Source organism: Rhinolophus ferrumequinum, chromosome 11 (genome assembly GCF_004115265.2).
Source record: "Rhinolophus ferrumequinum isolate MPI-CBG mRhiFer1 chromosome 11, mRhiFer1_v1.p, whole genome shotgun sequence".
NCBI lineage: Eukaryota > Metazoa > Chordata > Mammalia > Chiroptera > Rhinolophidae > Rhinolophus > Rhinolophus ferrumequinum.
This window is the reverse complement of record NC_046294.1, coordinates 7,398,699-7,413,631: the sequence shown is the minus strand read 5'-3', so window position 1 is coordinate 7,413,631 and position 14,933 is coordinate 7,398,699. Positions and strand designations below refer to the sequence as shown.

The following is a 14,933-nucleotide window of genomic DNA, read 5'->3' as shown; positions in this document are numbered from 1 at the left end:
GGGGGTAACATTCTGGTCTTTGGGGATAGACTGAGATACTGCCCAGGACGCCTGGGGTCTCATTTTCACAGCACCATCCACTCTCCATTAAACAGTTGTTAGATGCCTGTCTCCTTTCTAAACAGTGTTTCCGACTGCTAGGACACCTTTCTCCTCTCTGTGGCCTCTGCGCTTAGCACAGTGTAGGTGCCAGTAAATGTTTATTGAAACAGGGAATGAATGGTGAATGAACGAATGGTGACAAGATGGATGGGTGAATAATGGGACTCTGGTTAGAAAGGAATCTCAAGAATTCACAATCTAGGGCTGGCCTGGTGGCTCAGGCGGTTGGAGCTCCGTGCTCCTAACTCCGAAGGCTGCCAGTTCGATTCCCACATGGGCCAGTGGGCTCTCAACCACAAGGTTGCCCGTTCGATTCCTGGACTCCCGCAAGGGACGGTGGGCAGCGCCCCCTGCAACTAAAATTCAACAGGGCACCTTGAGCTGAGCTGCCGCTGAGCTCCCGGATGGCTTAGTTGGTTGGAACACGTCCTCTCAACCACAAGGTTGGCGGTTCAACTCCTCCAAGGGATCGGGGGCTGCGCCCCCTGCAACTAGCAACGGCAAATGGACCTGGAGCTGAGCTGCTCCCTCCACAGCTAAGACTGAAAGGACAACAACTTGAAGCTGAACTGTGCCCTCCACAACTAAGATTGCAGTTTAAACAACTTCACTTGGAAAAAAAGTCCTGGAAGTACACACTGTTCCCCAATAAAGTCCTGTTCCCCCTCCCCAATAAAATCTTTAAAAAAAAAAAAAAAAAGAATTCACGATCTAGAAGGTGGGAAAGTTTCCAAACACTCCCCCAGTGCACGAGGGCTGCAGTGACGTGTTTGGTTGTCTGTGAAGGTGGCTCCTCTGGCTGTCTGGGGCCGACGTGCCCGCAGGGATGTGGAGCACAGGAACTGAGAGGCCACCCAGCCTGGTTTCTCCTAGTCCAGCGCCGCCGTTGCCATAGCTACAGACGCAGCCTGGCGAGGAGGGGGCGGGCCCTGGGTTACGTCATTCCTAGCGCGACGCTGCTCCGCACCTCCCGCCTCCCAGCTTGCTAGACCCTCCGCCCACCCCGGAGCTCTCCACCTGCACGCCCCCCCCCCCCGCACGCCCCCCTTCCCGGCCCTGCGCAGGCGCCGTGCTCAGCACGGCGCGCGGGGGAGCGCGCGAGGCGCATGCGCGGTGTCGGGTTCCCCCCCCCCACACACACACAGTGCTCTGGTGTCGCCGCTGCCGCCGTAGGCACCGTTGCCGCCTCCCTGCCGGCAAGTGTGGGAAGGAGGAGCCGAGGGCCGTCGCCGCCGTTGCCGCCATGGGGGTGAGTGAGGCAGGAAGAGGAGAAGCGAGGGCCGAGAGCGTTCCCCGATCCCCTCGTCCCCTGCGCCCCCATTGTTACTGAACCCCCTCTCACGTGACCCCGACCCCCTCCGGCCTCACGTGACCCCCAACCCCCACATGACCTGATTCCCCAGTTCTAACTGTCCCCACGCTCGTCCCTGCCCGAGAATCCCCTGGGGAGCCCTCTTCTTGGGGCCCCACCCCCTTGGGTGCTCCCCGCCCTTCGTGTCGCGCCCGCCCTGCTTTCCTGCCTGACCTGTTATCTACTTGGTCTTCTTCTCCCTCCCCCCGCGCGGATCTTGGGGTATCTCCCCGACCCCCAGGGTTCACCATCACCTGGTTGTCACCTGCTTCGCGGCTTCCCACATCTTAGGCCATCTCTGGCCTGGAGGTAACTGAGGCCCAGAGAAAAGAAGGCGCCCAGCCAAGGTCAAATATGCAGTCGGGGGGCCAGACCCCGACTCCACTCGGGAATCCCCGGCAGCTGCACTTCCCGCTACTCGGATTCTTAGTGAAGCCAATTCCCCAGCTCTCTTTCGAAACATCTCCACCGGGTTCCTCCTGCTCTTAAAACAGCCTCTTCCTTTACAACAGAGGCCTGCCTTCAAGGCCTCCTAGATGCAGTGAGATGGTGCTTCTTATTGCCTGACTTGCAGGTGGCTTTGCACGGGGAAGCTGTGCAGAAGGTGAGCAAGGGGCTGATGGGGGCCCACTGGTGATGGCCCCAGCCGCCGATGGGTAGTGGCCACCTGTTCTGTGCAAGGCTACCTGAAGGTGCATTTTATGCCCTTCCCTGGCACGTGCTGATAGAGGGTTGGCGGAAGTTATGCGCATGTTTCTATGAGTTGACCTTCCTAAGTCCCAAATATACATAGAATTTTCCTCACCTTTAGGGAGCCCTGACTTTGGAGCCAGAGCTACCTCAGTCCAGCCCCATTCACTGGCTAGCAGCATGCTATTGTGCTAGTGACATGGCCTTCCAGAGTTCGAATTTTCTCGTCTATGTGATGGGGATGATGGTACCACCCCCTTAGGACAGATGTGAGGATTCAGTGAAATAGTGGATGTAAATAACCACATAGGTGCCTCCTAAATATTTTTACCTGTATTCTCAGCCTTCACTTTAGTTATCTAAAGTAGATTTGTGCTATTTTCAGCCTATTGGGTTTGTCCCTGCTGTTGTAACCTAGATTTTTTTCTCACTCAAATAGTTATTGACTGAACAAATCAACTTGTTAGACAAAAACAGTTGTCTAATCCATGTCAAAGCACTTTGTGTAATCCATGTCAAAACACATCATATTTCAACAAGAAATTTGGATACCATGTGCTTCATATGTAGAAAATTAAGTCTAGAGACTTTAGACACATTTAACCTAGGCTTGGGTGAAAGGTCCCAGACCCAGCTCTTGTTGAAACTAAATGAAACCTGTGAGCCAGGTATCACTCTGTAAGTGTCTACCCAGCATTGGCCACTATAGACAAAGCAGAAAGCAAGAAGCACAACGTGGCCATCCTGGCTCCACACTTCCTCATTGGTGGAGTTGAAGTAGCAGGCCTCAGAGGTACTGCGATCCTTGCTTCCTGTAGGGCCCCAGTCCTATTACTCACACTTTGCAGATGTGTTTCTCAGAATGGCCCCCACCTAGTCTCTTCTGGCCTAAAAGTCACTGCAAAAGAGGTTTGAATTTCCCTCCCTGAAACAAAGCGGGAACACTCTCATCGTCCTCATTCCTCATGGGTGGGGGCTGTGGACACCCCACTCCAGAGGTGTCAGGAAGGCCGTCCAGTGGTTTCCTCTAGCAGAGGCTCTGCTCCATTTGACAGCCTGATCTCGGGCTGGGCGAGGTGGCACGAGATGGAGCATCATTCTCAAAGTTCTTTCGCCCTCGTTGCTGCATAGGTGTTGCCTTTTAGGGATTAGAGTTCAGATCTGTCTCCCTTTGCCCAAAACAGATTCTTTTTGGATCCTGGCTACTTTGTGGGATGGAGACAGTGACACTGAAAATCTAGGAGATGCCAAATTCCTTTTCTGAAAGGTGCCTCCTGCCCCCACCTGGTGTTTTTGTTTTTAAATTTCTCCATGTGATCCCTGGCAGTCAGAGACCTGCATGCAGAGATGCTACTGGATAGGAGGAGCAAGGGGAGGAGTTTCACAGCCACATGCGAAAACGGCGTTTGCGTCATGTCACACTGTAATAACAAGTGCCATATAAATGTAACTGATGTAGTGGAAGGAGCATGGACGCTAGGGTTCAGATCTGGATTTGAATCTTGGATGATTCATTCATTCTTCAGGTATGAATTGAGTGAGTGAACACTGGGTGTACACTGGCAGATAAAGCACATGTGACCTCTCGCTCATGGAGTGTACAGTGTGGTGGGAGTGGAGGGAGGAGGGTCGTAGGAAGAACTCTTTGTAAATTCTGTTCACTGGCTCTGTGACCTTGAAAGTTGTCTAATCTGTGTGTCAGTTTTCTCACCAAAGAAGTGGGCATATACCTTGCAAAGTTATAAAGATTAAAATAAATCATCTTTAGTAAAACACTAGTAGAGGGTCTGACACTAGTGGGTCCTTGTAAACACAAGTCCTTACTATAAAGAATTTTTATATCTAGTACCTTCTACCATTTTGTCCTCACAACAGTCCTGGGAGGTGGAGGCATTCTACACCCATTTTATGGATGTAGAAATTGAGGTTCAGAGAAACTGAGTAGCTTGCTGAAAAGAGATTAAATAACTTGCCCAAAGTCACACAGCTATTAAGTAGAAGAGCTGAGAATCAAATCCAGGTCTCTTGACTCAAAATCCCACACTCTTTTTATTATATAAAGCTCCCTTGGGAAAGACACTTAACCACAATGAGCTTTTCTGTTCACTGTGCTTATTTCCCATTTTAATTAGGAGAGTTTTCCTGTGTCCCTGCAGGATAGTCTTACCTCCTCAAGGCAGGGCAAAGCTAATTGGAACAGTAGGAGACCACTTTTCCTAGTGTGTGCTGGGCTTGGCGGGGAGCCCCTGCCTGTCTGGGCCAGCCTGCTGCAGCCTGCCTCAAACCCCGTGTGCAGGCTGCAAAGCGCTGAAGGGATTCATTCATTATCTGTCGTCTGGGGCCCTGGCGGCCCCAAGCCTTCCTCCGAGGGTTGCCCGGCTCGCTTGTCCCGCTGCGTGAACGAGCCCAGAAACCTCCTGGAGTCCCAGGCTTGGCCCTCCTGCTGCATGTGCTTAGAGGGATGGCTTACCTCGTGTGCTTCGAAACGAGGTGCTGTGCAGGGAACCCACGTTTCGGTGCTGTCTGGGTCCCGGGAGTCAGACTTTCTGTCCGCCACCTTTGATCCTTCAGCTCTGTATCATGTTAAGAGCGAGCTAGCATACCTGGTGGGGGAAGGGAGCTTGCCGCTGCCGGGAGGATGTGCTGCCGTCTGACCTGTCCTTTTAGCTGTTCTGTGAGGCCAGCGCTGCGTCCCCCTTTTCCTAGAGATGGCGTTTTCACAGGTCATGCCAGGGGTGGCAGGAGGAGATGGGCCTGGCCTGATGGATGCCAAAGCTCATGTTCTTTCTACCCTATCACACAGCCCTGGGGACCTTCTGTGTCAGGTTTCCCTGTTCCTTAGCCCTACCTCAGGGTGAAGGTAGGGCCTGGGGTGGCACAGTGTTGGCATGTCATACCTGCCATTACCAAGTCAGAAGAGTAATGAGAAACGAGGGCTCCCGAGGTCTCATCCTGACCTTACCTTGGCCGGGTAGGAGGTCTTTGACACTGGTGTAGGCTCTCCCAGAACCAGCATGGCTGGTGGAACCAACACTGGATCTGTGGCCCAGCCCCCGGGAGTGAGTCTCCTCTCTACCACTTACTCTCTGGGGAGCTCTGAATGAGTCACACCGTCCGTCCCTTTGAACCTCAGTTTCCATGTGTAAGGGAGGGGATGGTTTCTGCCCTGGGAATTGAACCAGGTAATGTTTGTGAAAGCACTGTGCAAGCTGAGTGTATCTCAGTGCTGTCTTGAAACCCAAATTCCCAGAGGAAAAGATGGGTGCTCTAAGACTATGTGGTAGAGAGGGACTAGTTCTGTCCCCAGATCCCAGCGTTATGAAGACAGTCTGTTCTCTTCTGTCTATTCCTTCCCAGGGGGTAAGAAATGAGACCTAGCCTGGCTTCCAGCACAGCGCTCGGCCTGCACATAATACATAGCTGGTGGTGGGCGAGTTTATACCTGGAAGAGCAATTCCTGTGAGTTCCTGGTACCTGAACTCTTGCCTCCTAGGTGCTTAAAATAGGAGTTAAGCGGTGTCATTCCTTGGGGAACCAAAGGTAGAATTTATCCTCAGGAACTTTCCAGCCACTGGTGTTTCAATTCACCATTTCTGGGGCCACTCAGTACCTGCTAAGGAGGTAGTAGAACCTCTCTCTGGTGAGCTCAGGGAGAAGAAGGGGCAGCTATAAAAAGCAGAGCCATCGTCCCAGGGCCTGGGGTGCCTCTGGACTTGGGCTGGGTGTGCTGCTCTGGTCCTGGGGAGTGAGAACGAGAACTGTCACGTCCTGTCCTGTCATGTGCCATGTTACCCCTCATGAGCTTAACACCTCCGTGGAGGTCTAAAGAGCCTGCTCATCAGATAAGGAAAGGCCGCAGGGACTGACGAGCAGAAAGAGGCTTTGGATACAGGCTGTCACACTTCAGAGCTGGGCTCTTTCCCTGTGTTACCAGCTTTTTACGGGAGGACAAGAGGGTCCATTTAGGTCCGAGAGAACCCCACATGAGCCTCAGGATAGGATCTGCTCCAGATGCAGTTGTGGCCGGTTTGCCGGTTGCCCCTCTGTGCAAGGACAGCCTCCCTTTGCTCCTCCCTGCTGCTGGTGTGGCTGCAAGTTGGCCTTGCTGACCACGTGTCACCATGGCCCCTGTCCTCAGGTGAACCCCTTGGGGCCCTTCACTCTGCTGTGTCGCTACTAGGTGCACTCATTGGCCTTGGCTGGGCAGCACGTCTGGGGGTCGGCCGTCTCCTTAAGCCAGAGGGCCTGGGCCCTCGCTCAGAAAGGGGCCCAGCTCCCAAAGCGGCTGCCCCTAGAACAGAGCTTTGTCTCCTGCAGCTGGAAGACACTGAAAAGGCTCTGAATAAATTTCTACTTGGGAACAGCTGTCAGCGGCCACCTAAGATGACATCTCCTCCCTGAAAACTGCCCTGAATGTGTCTCAAGTCAGTTTCCCGTCCTTAGGAGGGGATGGGTGGGTGAATATTTACTAGGCACCAGCTGGGGGCCAGGCTCTGCTGCAGGCTCTCACTAGGTCTTCACATGACCCCAGTCCCAAGGGTCGGTGCTTTTCCTGACCAGGAAGCTGAGGAGTCCTAGGACCTTACCACTAGAACACTCCTGGGTCTCTCCCACCCCAGCCAGTCTGCGGCTGCCAGGGTGGGAAGGTCCTGCTGCTGAGCCCAGACCTGTGGACACAGGGACAGACTTTGGTTCCTCAGAGTGAAAGGCAAGCTTTTGGCTGGCCACAGCCCTTCTAGCCAGCTTTGCCTTTCTCTGTTGCAGAGGAAGTCAAGCAAAGCAAAGGAGAAGAAGCAGAAGCGGTTGGAGGAGCGAGCAGCCATGGATGCCGTCTGTGCCAAAGTGGATGCCGCCAACAGGGTGACTCTCCTGCTTCAGTCTCTTCCTCCTGAACTTCAACGTGGTTTTTAATTTGACTTCTTTGGCGCCACCTTGTGGCAGAATTGTGTTACTACCCACCCACACCTCCGCTGCCTCCTTGTGGGGAGGGGAATGAGCTGGAATGAGCCAAATTGAAGGGGCTGGAGGTTTGAGGAGGGCCAGTGATTGACCCAGGTGTGCAGGGAAATGTGAATTCGTATGGAAGTGTCTGCTCCTCTCGGTGGGTCTCCTCCTTACCGACAGAAGAGGGTCTGGAGAAATTTTTGTTAGGATTTTGCATTTTGGGGAGGAAACCTCCCTCATAAAATGTGATACAATTTTCTCGTTCATGCCTTTAAACATTCACTGCCGCCCCGTGAAGTCTCAGAGGCTGTGCTGGGACCGGGAAGGTGCAGTCGCCTGGTTTCAAGGGGCCGCAGTCAGGGGAGGAGTAGCCATGCAGCTCGGCACCAGACCAGCCCAGCTTCAAGCTGAACCAGAGAGATTCTGGTTGTCCTCCCTGTCCCCTTTGTATTCCATTTTTTTTATTATTCCTTTAGCCCACTCAGTAAACAGTCCACATTTATAAGGATATGGCTCAGAGACGTGATGGTGATGGTTCCATTTTGGGTTTTGACCACATGAGGTTAGTTGGGAGCTTCTTAGAAGTACGCAGGTGGATCTGCTGGCCTCTGTTCTCTGGGTCCTGAGCAGGTTGTGTGCCCACAGGCCCGTAATAATACTAGGCTGGTAAAATTTCTTCTTACCCCATGAAAGGAAGCTCACTTATTAAAGCCTCCCTTCTGCATGTGATTTCAAAGCTGAGGCGGTAGGGAGAGCTTATGAGGGTGTTCCTGGGCCCAGGAGCTGAGACATAGGTCTGACCAGGCTTGGACTTCAGGGCAGAGCCTGCGACTCTGCCACACGTGTGTTTGTGCTACTCTTCTTTTCTTTCCCTCCACAGCTTGGAGACCCTTTAGAGGCTTTCCCAGTGTTCAAGAAATATGATCGAAATGGGTGAGTGTTCAGCATTCCTAACTTGCTTGTTTGAGTGTCTTCAGGAATTCACCTTTCCAGAGTAGGCTTCATCAGACTCAAATTTTCACATTTTTCTTTGTTAGGAAAAAGCAGAAACGGTGGCTAAGTACCCAGTTGATAGAAAATCCCCCAGTTAGGATGACAAAGGAATCCGTAAATGATCAAAGATTGCGTAACCTCAGACTGGTGTCTCTAGGACTTATTCTCTCTGGACGAAGAATCATAGAGCTGAGACATTTGAAAAGCCATGTAGGCTGACTCTCTTTTTTATACAGGGAGAAACTGAGACTCAGAAATTGAATGAGATTTCTGAGCTTAGAGTTTCTCTCTGGCAGTCAAGGAGGCTTTCAATTCCCAATCCAGTACTCTTTCCCTCAGTGCATAGTATAATTGTTAAAAGCCACTTACTGGCTTTGTGACCCTGGACAAATACTTCACCTCTCTGTGCTTCAATTTTCTAATCAGAAATGGGTCTAATCCTAATATCTTCCTAATGGAGTCGTCGGGAGGACTAGATGTAAAAAGTTAGTGCCTGGAGCGTACTAAAAGCTAGATCAGGGTTAGCTGTTACTACTACTGTTATTACCAATTCAGTTACTGCAGGATCTGGATTAAAGCCCCTGTGCCCTTTCTGTCTTCTTGGTTTATAAAATAGGACTCATCATCTGTCTTACCAGAGATGTGTTGGCTGAGGGTGTAGTGAGGGTTATGGTCTTAGAGAATCACAGATATGGGTTTGAATCAACTGTGCCTCTTACTGACTACACTTGGACACGTCAGCCATACTCTGCAAGCCTCGTTTTCTAATCTGTTCAATGAAGTGAAGATGCCAAATTTGCAAGGTTGTTTTAAGGAGGAAAGAGAATGTATCCTGCTCTGTAAGTAGCAGTTGGTAGGAGTATTTTAATGACTAAGGTAGACTAATGCAAATATTTGAATTATGTAGCAAAGACTGTAGTAGGCAACACTGTGTTTGCTTTTCAGAGCTGTATCTGGATTTCACAGTAATTTATCCATGCTTCTTCCTGCCTGTGATCAGACACATTATAGTTCCTCAGGTAGCTCTGTCTTCAGCTTCTGGGAAGGCCTTCACATATGCTTATGTGCTACTGTTAGTGTCCGTACCCCACAGCCCCGACCTCCACAAAGCTGAGGCAGCTCTGAAGCTGTCATGGCCAGCAGACTCTGGGCTCTTCAGGGCCTGGAATTTGGTGTGGTTTGTGTGGCCGTGAGCCTACTGTCAAGAACTTAAAGAACTCAGATTAGCAGAGTTTATACCTGCATACCCCCCTTTGGAAAGCACGTAGCTAAGCAGAGTCAGTGTTGTGTTTGGGCATTTCTACTGCTGCGTGGTCACTCCTTACAAAGAAAGGAAGACAGTTCCGAGTCAGGAAGTTCCCGAATTGACCAGGCTGAGCGCATGTGCAGCTCGCATGGCGTGCTGCTCAGCAGAGGTGAGGTGGATTCCAGGGGAACGTCCTCCAGCAGAGGTGAGGTGGATTCCAGGGGAACGTCCTCCGAGGGGTCGTGTCAGAGGTCACTGAAAGATCCTGGAATGGGAGCTTTATAAGGACTAAAGGTGCTGGTTTCAGTCCTTTCAGAATGTGGCACTACCTGGGGAATGTGATTTTCCAGTTTGGCCAAGATGTTTATCTATAATTTACTCAAATTTCATTTAGAAGTAAATACCAGATTAGGATACCTTAGTGCCTACAGCATCTGTTAGTTTAGGAAAACAGTGTGGGGTTGTTTACTTCGCTGTATCCTCAGAGGAGGCGGCAGGCAGGACTCCACAGAGGGGGTTGGGGGCCATAGTCTTCTCGGAGAGCCTAAGGTCAGCCGGACACTTTCAAAGGAGCGCAGTAGATAAGAAGGAAAAGGTCCCAAGGAGCCCAGTGAGGAGTCAGTTCAGAATTAAAGTTACAGTAAAAATGCCTAAGGGCAGGAATTAAGGGAACAGAGCCGACTGGAGTGTTTATAACAAAGTACAGAAGAGAGGGTGGTAGCTGAGAGGGACAGTTTACAAAGTGCCGAGTCTGATAAGGGCACGTCGGGGAGGCAGGAAATGGGACTTGCGGTCAGGGTGGTGGGCCTGTGATGACAGTTGTTAATCTCGGCCCAAAAGGCTTAGTTCTTACACAGGCACCTTCTGTAGTCATGTCCGGGAAGGCAAGGCTTGGCTTAGCCCTTCTGTGTAGCTTAACTGAGATCAGGCACGCCTCACTGCCAGGCTTTCAGGCCAGCGGGCAGCGCTGGGCTGTGGCTGGCTGCACAGCCTCCTTTCCTCTCCTCAGGTTAAACGTCTCCATTGAATGTAAGCGAGTGTCTGGACTGGAGCCAGCCACCGTGGATTGGGCCTTCGACCTGACCAAAACCAACATGCAAACCATGTAAGCACGCCCTGTGGGGCGTCTCTTCCCGAGGCCCACTTTCCTCTCCCAGAGTTCCCAGTCCTGACTGCCCCCAATTTCTCAGGTATGAGCAAAGCGAGTGGGGCTGGAAGGACCGAGAGAAACGGGAGGAAATGACAGATGACCGAGCCTGGTACCTCATTGCTTGGGAGAACAAGTCGGTCCCTGTTGCATTTTCTCACTTCCGGTTTGATGTGGAGTGCGGGGATGAAGTCCTGTACTGGTAGGAGCCCTGGCTTGGGGCGGGGGTGGGGGGGGGGGCGCTGTGTCGGGGAGACCCTGGTGCTGCTCTCGGCACTCCAGCAGGGGGCAGAGGCCACTGTGCCTGTCCGGGTCAGCGGGCCACCGGGGCTGCGGGCTCCTCTGACCGGCACCGCAGCCTCTTCACGTTCACGTCCCTGCTTTCTTCATCCAGCTACGAAGTGCAGTTGGAAAGCAAGGTGCGGCGGAAAGGCCTGGGGAAGTTCCTCATACAGATCCTGCAGCTCATGGCCAACAGGTGAGGGCCGTCCCACAAGTCGCCCAGTTGGAAGGAGCTGCCTCTGCGGCGTCCACTGTGCTTTGGCCTCCGTGGAGGACAAGGCTCATGGGAATGTTTTGAAGAAGGGCATCTAGAACCCTCTCAGTGAGACAGTCCCTGTCCTGCTGTGACCCTAGATTTTGTGCATTCAGCAATGTACATAATGGGGACACAGAGGAAGTGGGGTAGCCAGTCAGGTGGGGGCCTGCTGCCTGTGCAGTCTCATCAGCCCCTGACAGAGGGAAGCGCTGCACGCTGTGGGAGCCCGACACGAGGCTGGAGTCGAGGCCCAGGAGTGCTTCTCGGGCAAGTGGGAGACGGCGGGCAGCAGCACGGGAGGAAGCAGGACTTAGCACCTGTCTCTTTCTGAAAGGTGTGCTCTGCTTTCTTCTCAGCACACAGATGAAGAAAGTTATGTTAACGGTATTTAAGCACAATCATGGCGCCTACCAGTTCTTCAGAGAAGCGCTGCAGTAAGGAGCTGGGCCCCAGTGTGGGACTCTGGGTGCAGGGGTCCTTGCATTGGGGCCTTTCTCCTGGTCCTGGCCCCCATTCATCCTGATGCCTGAGCTCCCTGTCCAGTGGTCGTAGGCTCTGGGGATTGGTGGGATGATGTGGGAGTGCCCTCTGGCTTGGTCCCCGCCCTCCTTGGGGTGGAAGAGTTCCCAGGCCCGGTGGGGAGGCAGGCCGCTACCTGCATCCCATCCTGTTGCTCTGCCTGCCTTGCAGATTTGAGATCGATGACTCTTCCCCCAGCATGTCTGGGTGCTGCGGGGAGGATTGTTCCTACGAGATTCTGAGCCGGAGGACCAAGTTCGGGGATAGTCAGCACTCGCATGCGGGCGGGCACTGTGGTGGCTGCTGCCACTGAACTCCCAAGCCAGGACACTCTCTCCAAGGCCTGCCCTCTCCCCTGGCCGCACCCCACTCGCCAGGTGCCCGCGGAGCCGTGGCCTCCTCAGCCCTGCACAGGCCCGGCTGCACCCTGAGAGCACAGACCCTGGGAGGAGTGGTCACCCCCTGTCTCCTGCAGAGCAGAGTGCCGCGGGGGAGCAGCGGAGAGGATGCTGAGGGAAGAGCTGGCAGAAGCCGGGGCACGGAGTCATCCTCGCAGAGAGGCTGCCTTCTCACTCCACTCTTGAGCATAAGACTCCCCAATTTCTCAGTAGCTGGATCCTGACAGCCCCGCCCCGTCCCCCTGCCCTATGTGCACATGTGTGTGCACGTACGTACACACACACACACACACACACACGCTTGGACAAATGGAGTGTTTATACCCACCTTTATGAAAGTCCTAGAGCCCTGGGTCGGGGTCTGGCTGGTCCCCGAAGAGGAACGGACTCAGTGTAAGGTCTGGGCGTAGAGAGGCTTCAGAGACTCATGCGCTGTGGACAGAATGCTCTGATGGAGACCATGGGAAGATCTTTGTGCCACGACAGGGAAGCAAGGGTGCTCTTTCTAGCTTTTATGGATCCACAGAGGAGTCATCCCAGGGGGCTAGCCGACTCTGGGAAGAAGGCTGCCTCCCTCTCCATCGCTGTGAGAGGGGCTGAGAGGACCAGGAACAAAGTGTCGAATGGAGCCCGCCATGGGGACAAATGCTTCTTTGGGCTTTTCGACTTTGCTGCATTCTAAGCAAACCTCTTGATCTCATGGCAGTGACTCGAGGTTTTCATTCATAGAAAAAAGCCAGAGGTCCTGCCTGTTCCTGTCCCTTGCACCTCATTACTCTTTCTCCCTGTCTCTCACCCCCACCCCAGATACCTCTATTCTTACTCTCAAGGGGGGAATAACATCAGGGAGCCCATCGTCTTCCCCCAGGAGGACCCCTCGTTCCTGGCATGTTCAGTGCCCTTTCTGCTCATATCTTGGTGCTGATAGCTGTCTGTGGAGGGGCTTCCCTCCCTCTTCAGAGAGCCCCCAGCCAGCAGCAGGCCCTCTGCCTGCGCTCCCCAGCCTCGCCCCTCACTGCCTCACTGAGGCCCTAGTGCCACTGCCCTGGCTGGCAGCGCAGGCTGCAGCAGGAACACCTAGGTGGCCGCATCGCCCTGTGGCAGCAGGCTGGAGCAGGGGAGAAGGCCTTCCTCTTCTCACAGGACAGAGGGGTCAGAGCTCACACTCGCCCTGATCTCTAGGCCTTGTTCCCCCTCTAGGGGGAAAAAAATGACCAAATTCTTATCCAGGAGAAAGCACCTAACACCTCCCCTTAGACATCCTTGAGACCTGCTTTAGGGAGTGTCTTCAAGTTCTAGCCTTTGAAGTTGCTGTCTTGGAAGTCTGGGTCCTTCTGACCTCAGAATCTGCTCACAGCCCGCCCTCTGTCCTGACTTCGGGCATCTGCGCCGGGGAGCTCCCCGGAGCTGTTCCTGCTTCTCCCACAGACTCTGCTTGTGCAGAGGCCTGTGCACAGCCTCCACCCGGCCCAGCCCCCACGGAGCACTCGGCGTGGTGTGGCGTGGCATTGCCCTTGACCCCGCCAGCTGTTGTCTGGGTCGCTCCCTTGGAGAGGGCCCTGCAGCTTTACACTGGAATAAGCCCACCTGTGCCCTTGTCCTGCTGGCTCCCAGGGGATTTTACTCAAGGGGGAGAGTTTCGGTTGTTGGGAGGGCATTGGTGGGCTCCTTCCAAGAATCATGGAACGATAAGCATGCTTAGGAAGAGTGTTTCCTCTAATCCCTGTCTTTCAAAGGACACAGAATGGTGACTATTTATTGTCTTAGATCATGGATTTCTGATACTTCCCACTCAAGGGGACCAAAAGGAACCCCCAGTGTAAATCCCACATAAGGTGAGTTCAGTGTATGTTGTCTCTTCCCAGTAATTGGACACCTGGCACTGAGCCCGTTGGTGCCCGGGGAGCTTGGTGCCGTGCCCTGCCCGTCCAGCCTCTGCCACCTCGGAAGGGCTGCCCGGGAGGTCGGGGCTGGGGCGGGTGAGGCGCTGCCCGAGTCAGCACGTTGCTCTTGTTGATGTTGAGCCCGTTCAGTTCTCAACCATCTGTCTTTCTCAATTTCCCCAGGTCTTGGTTTTGAGAAACATAGCAGGCCTTTACCAGGCTTTTTTGTTCTTTCTTTGGGGCACATTAAAATATTTTTTAAGATTTTTTTCTTTATAGTTGTATCCACTCTTATTTCAGGTTATTTTTGTTGATGTCAAATGTGCACATGACATGTGTATGGTTCTTTTTAACCCTTTATGGTTTTTTTAGAGGAAACTTTGAAGATAAACTCCTTGATATATATTTTTTTTCTTTAGCAACTTATCACTGGAATCAAAGGAAAAAAAGATCTCTTTTGCATTGGTTGTATTTGTATGTCACAAATAAAAGATACTTTGTTCAACTGCTGGGATAGCTCCTGATGCTGGGGCGCCACGGGTAGTGTGGGCTCGGGACACCGTGGGCCCTCAGCTGTCACAGCGTTGGGCCTAAACCCTGGAACGCATGTAGCTGTGATGGCCCCACACTCCTTCTTGTGAAAAAAGCTTCAGGCCTGAGATACCTCAGTGTCAGGCAAGGAGCCAGAGGTGGGAACTGAGACCAAATGCATGTGTTTGTGCCACTTCCCAGAAGCCCTGGGTAGAGGTCAAAGGTCTTCTGAGGGGCGCCAGCTTTGCATCGTGGAGAGTCCCAAGCCAGGCATTGTGACATCTGACATCTGTGTCTGAACATAAATTTGAGTGTATTTGTGTGAGAGTTAGATAGATGAGAATGTCAGTGTTTTTTTTCTCCCTTTTACTTTATTGGGTTACTCAGAATATTCTCTCTTAAAAAGATATCAACCCCCTCTTCTCTCCATTCACAAAAGACAAAGGCTCAAAGGAAGGGTAACTCACGTCAGTCCTAACAAGGTGGGAAAGTTATGAGCTGGGGAGGCTCCGTCCCACCCCTGGAATGTGAGAAGGAGCTATGCACCTTCTCTCCAGGGCGGGACTCCTGCCAGCCCTGTCCCAGGGTGAG

General features: G+C 52.9%; 1 protein-coding gene across 2 annotated transcripts; it reads left to right on the top strand.

Annotated features, from left to right (window-relative positions):
- The first annotated feature begins 1,174 nt into the window (after nt 1-1,174).
- On the top strand, nt 1,175-14,316 carry NAA40 (N-alpha-acetyltransferase 40, NatD catalytic subunit). 2 transcript variants are annotated; one of them, XM_033120781.1, is made up of 9 exons: nt 1,175-1,351; nt 6,461-6,567; nt 6,908-7,003; nt 7,968-8,020; nt 10,336-10,431; nt 10,517-10,675; nt 10,868-10,951; nt 11,368-11,445; nt 11,702-14,316. In XM_033120781.1, exons 3-9 carry the CDS (start codon nt 6,965-6,967, stop codon nt 11,841-11,843), a joined length of 651 nt encoding a protein of 216 aa, XP_032976672.1. In that variant the 5' UTR covers nt 1,175-1,351; nt 6,461-6,567; nt 6,908-6,964; the 3' UTR covers nt 11,844-14,316. The 2 variants fall into 2 exon arrangements, with proteins under 2 accessions (XP_032976672.1, XP_032976671.1); XM_033120780.1 differs by lacking the exon at nt 6,461-6,567 and having other exon boundaries at nt 1,177-1,351.
- Nucleotides 14,317-14,933: the final 617 nt, after the last annotated feature.

Bases quoted from the DNA above. Each gene is read 5' to 3' on its own strand.
- NAA40 (XM_033120780.1), top strand. The intron at 10,676-10,867 runs GTAGGAGCCCTG...TTCTTCATCCAG, and splicing joins GGGGATGAAGTCCTGTACTG to CTACGAAGTGCAGTTGGAAA. The intron at 11,446-11,701 runs GTAAGGAGCTGG...CCTGCCTTGCAG, and splicing joins TTCTTCAGAGAAGCGCTGCA to ATTTGAGATCGATGACTCTT.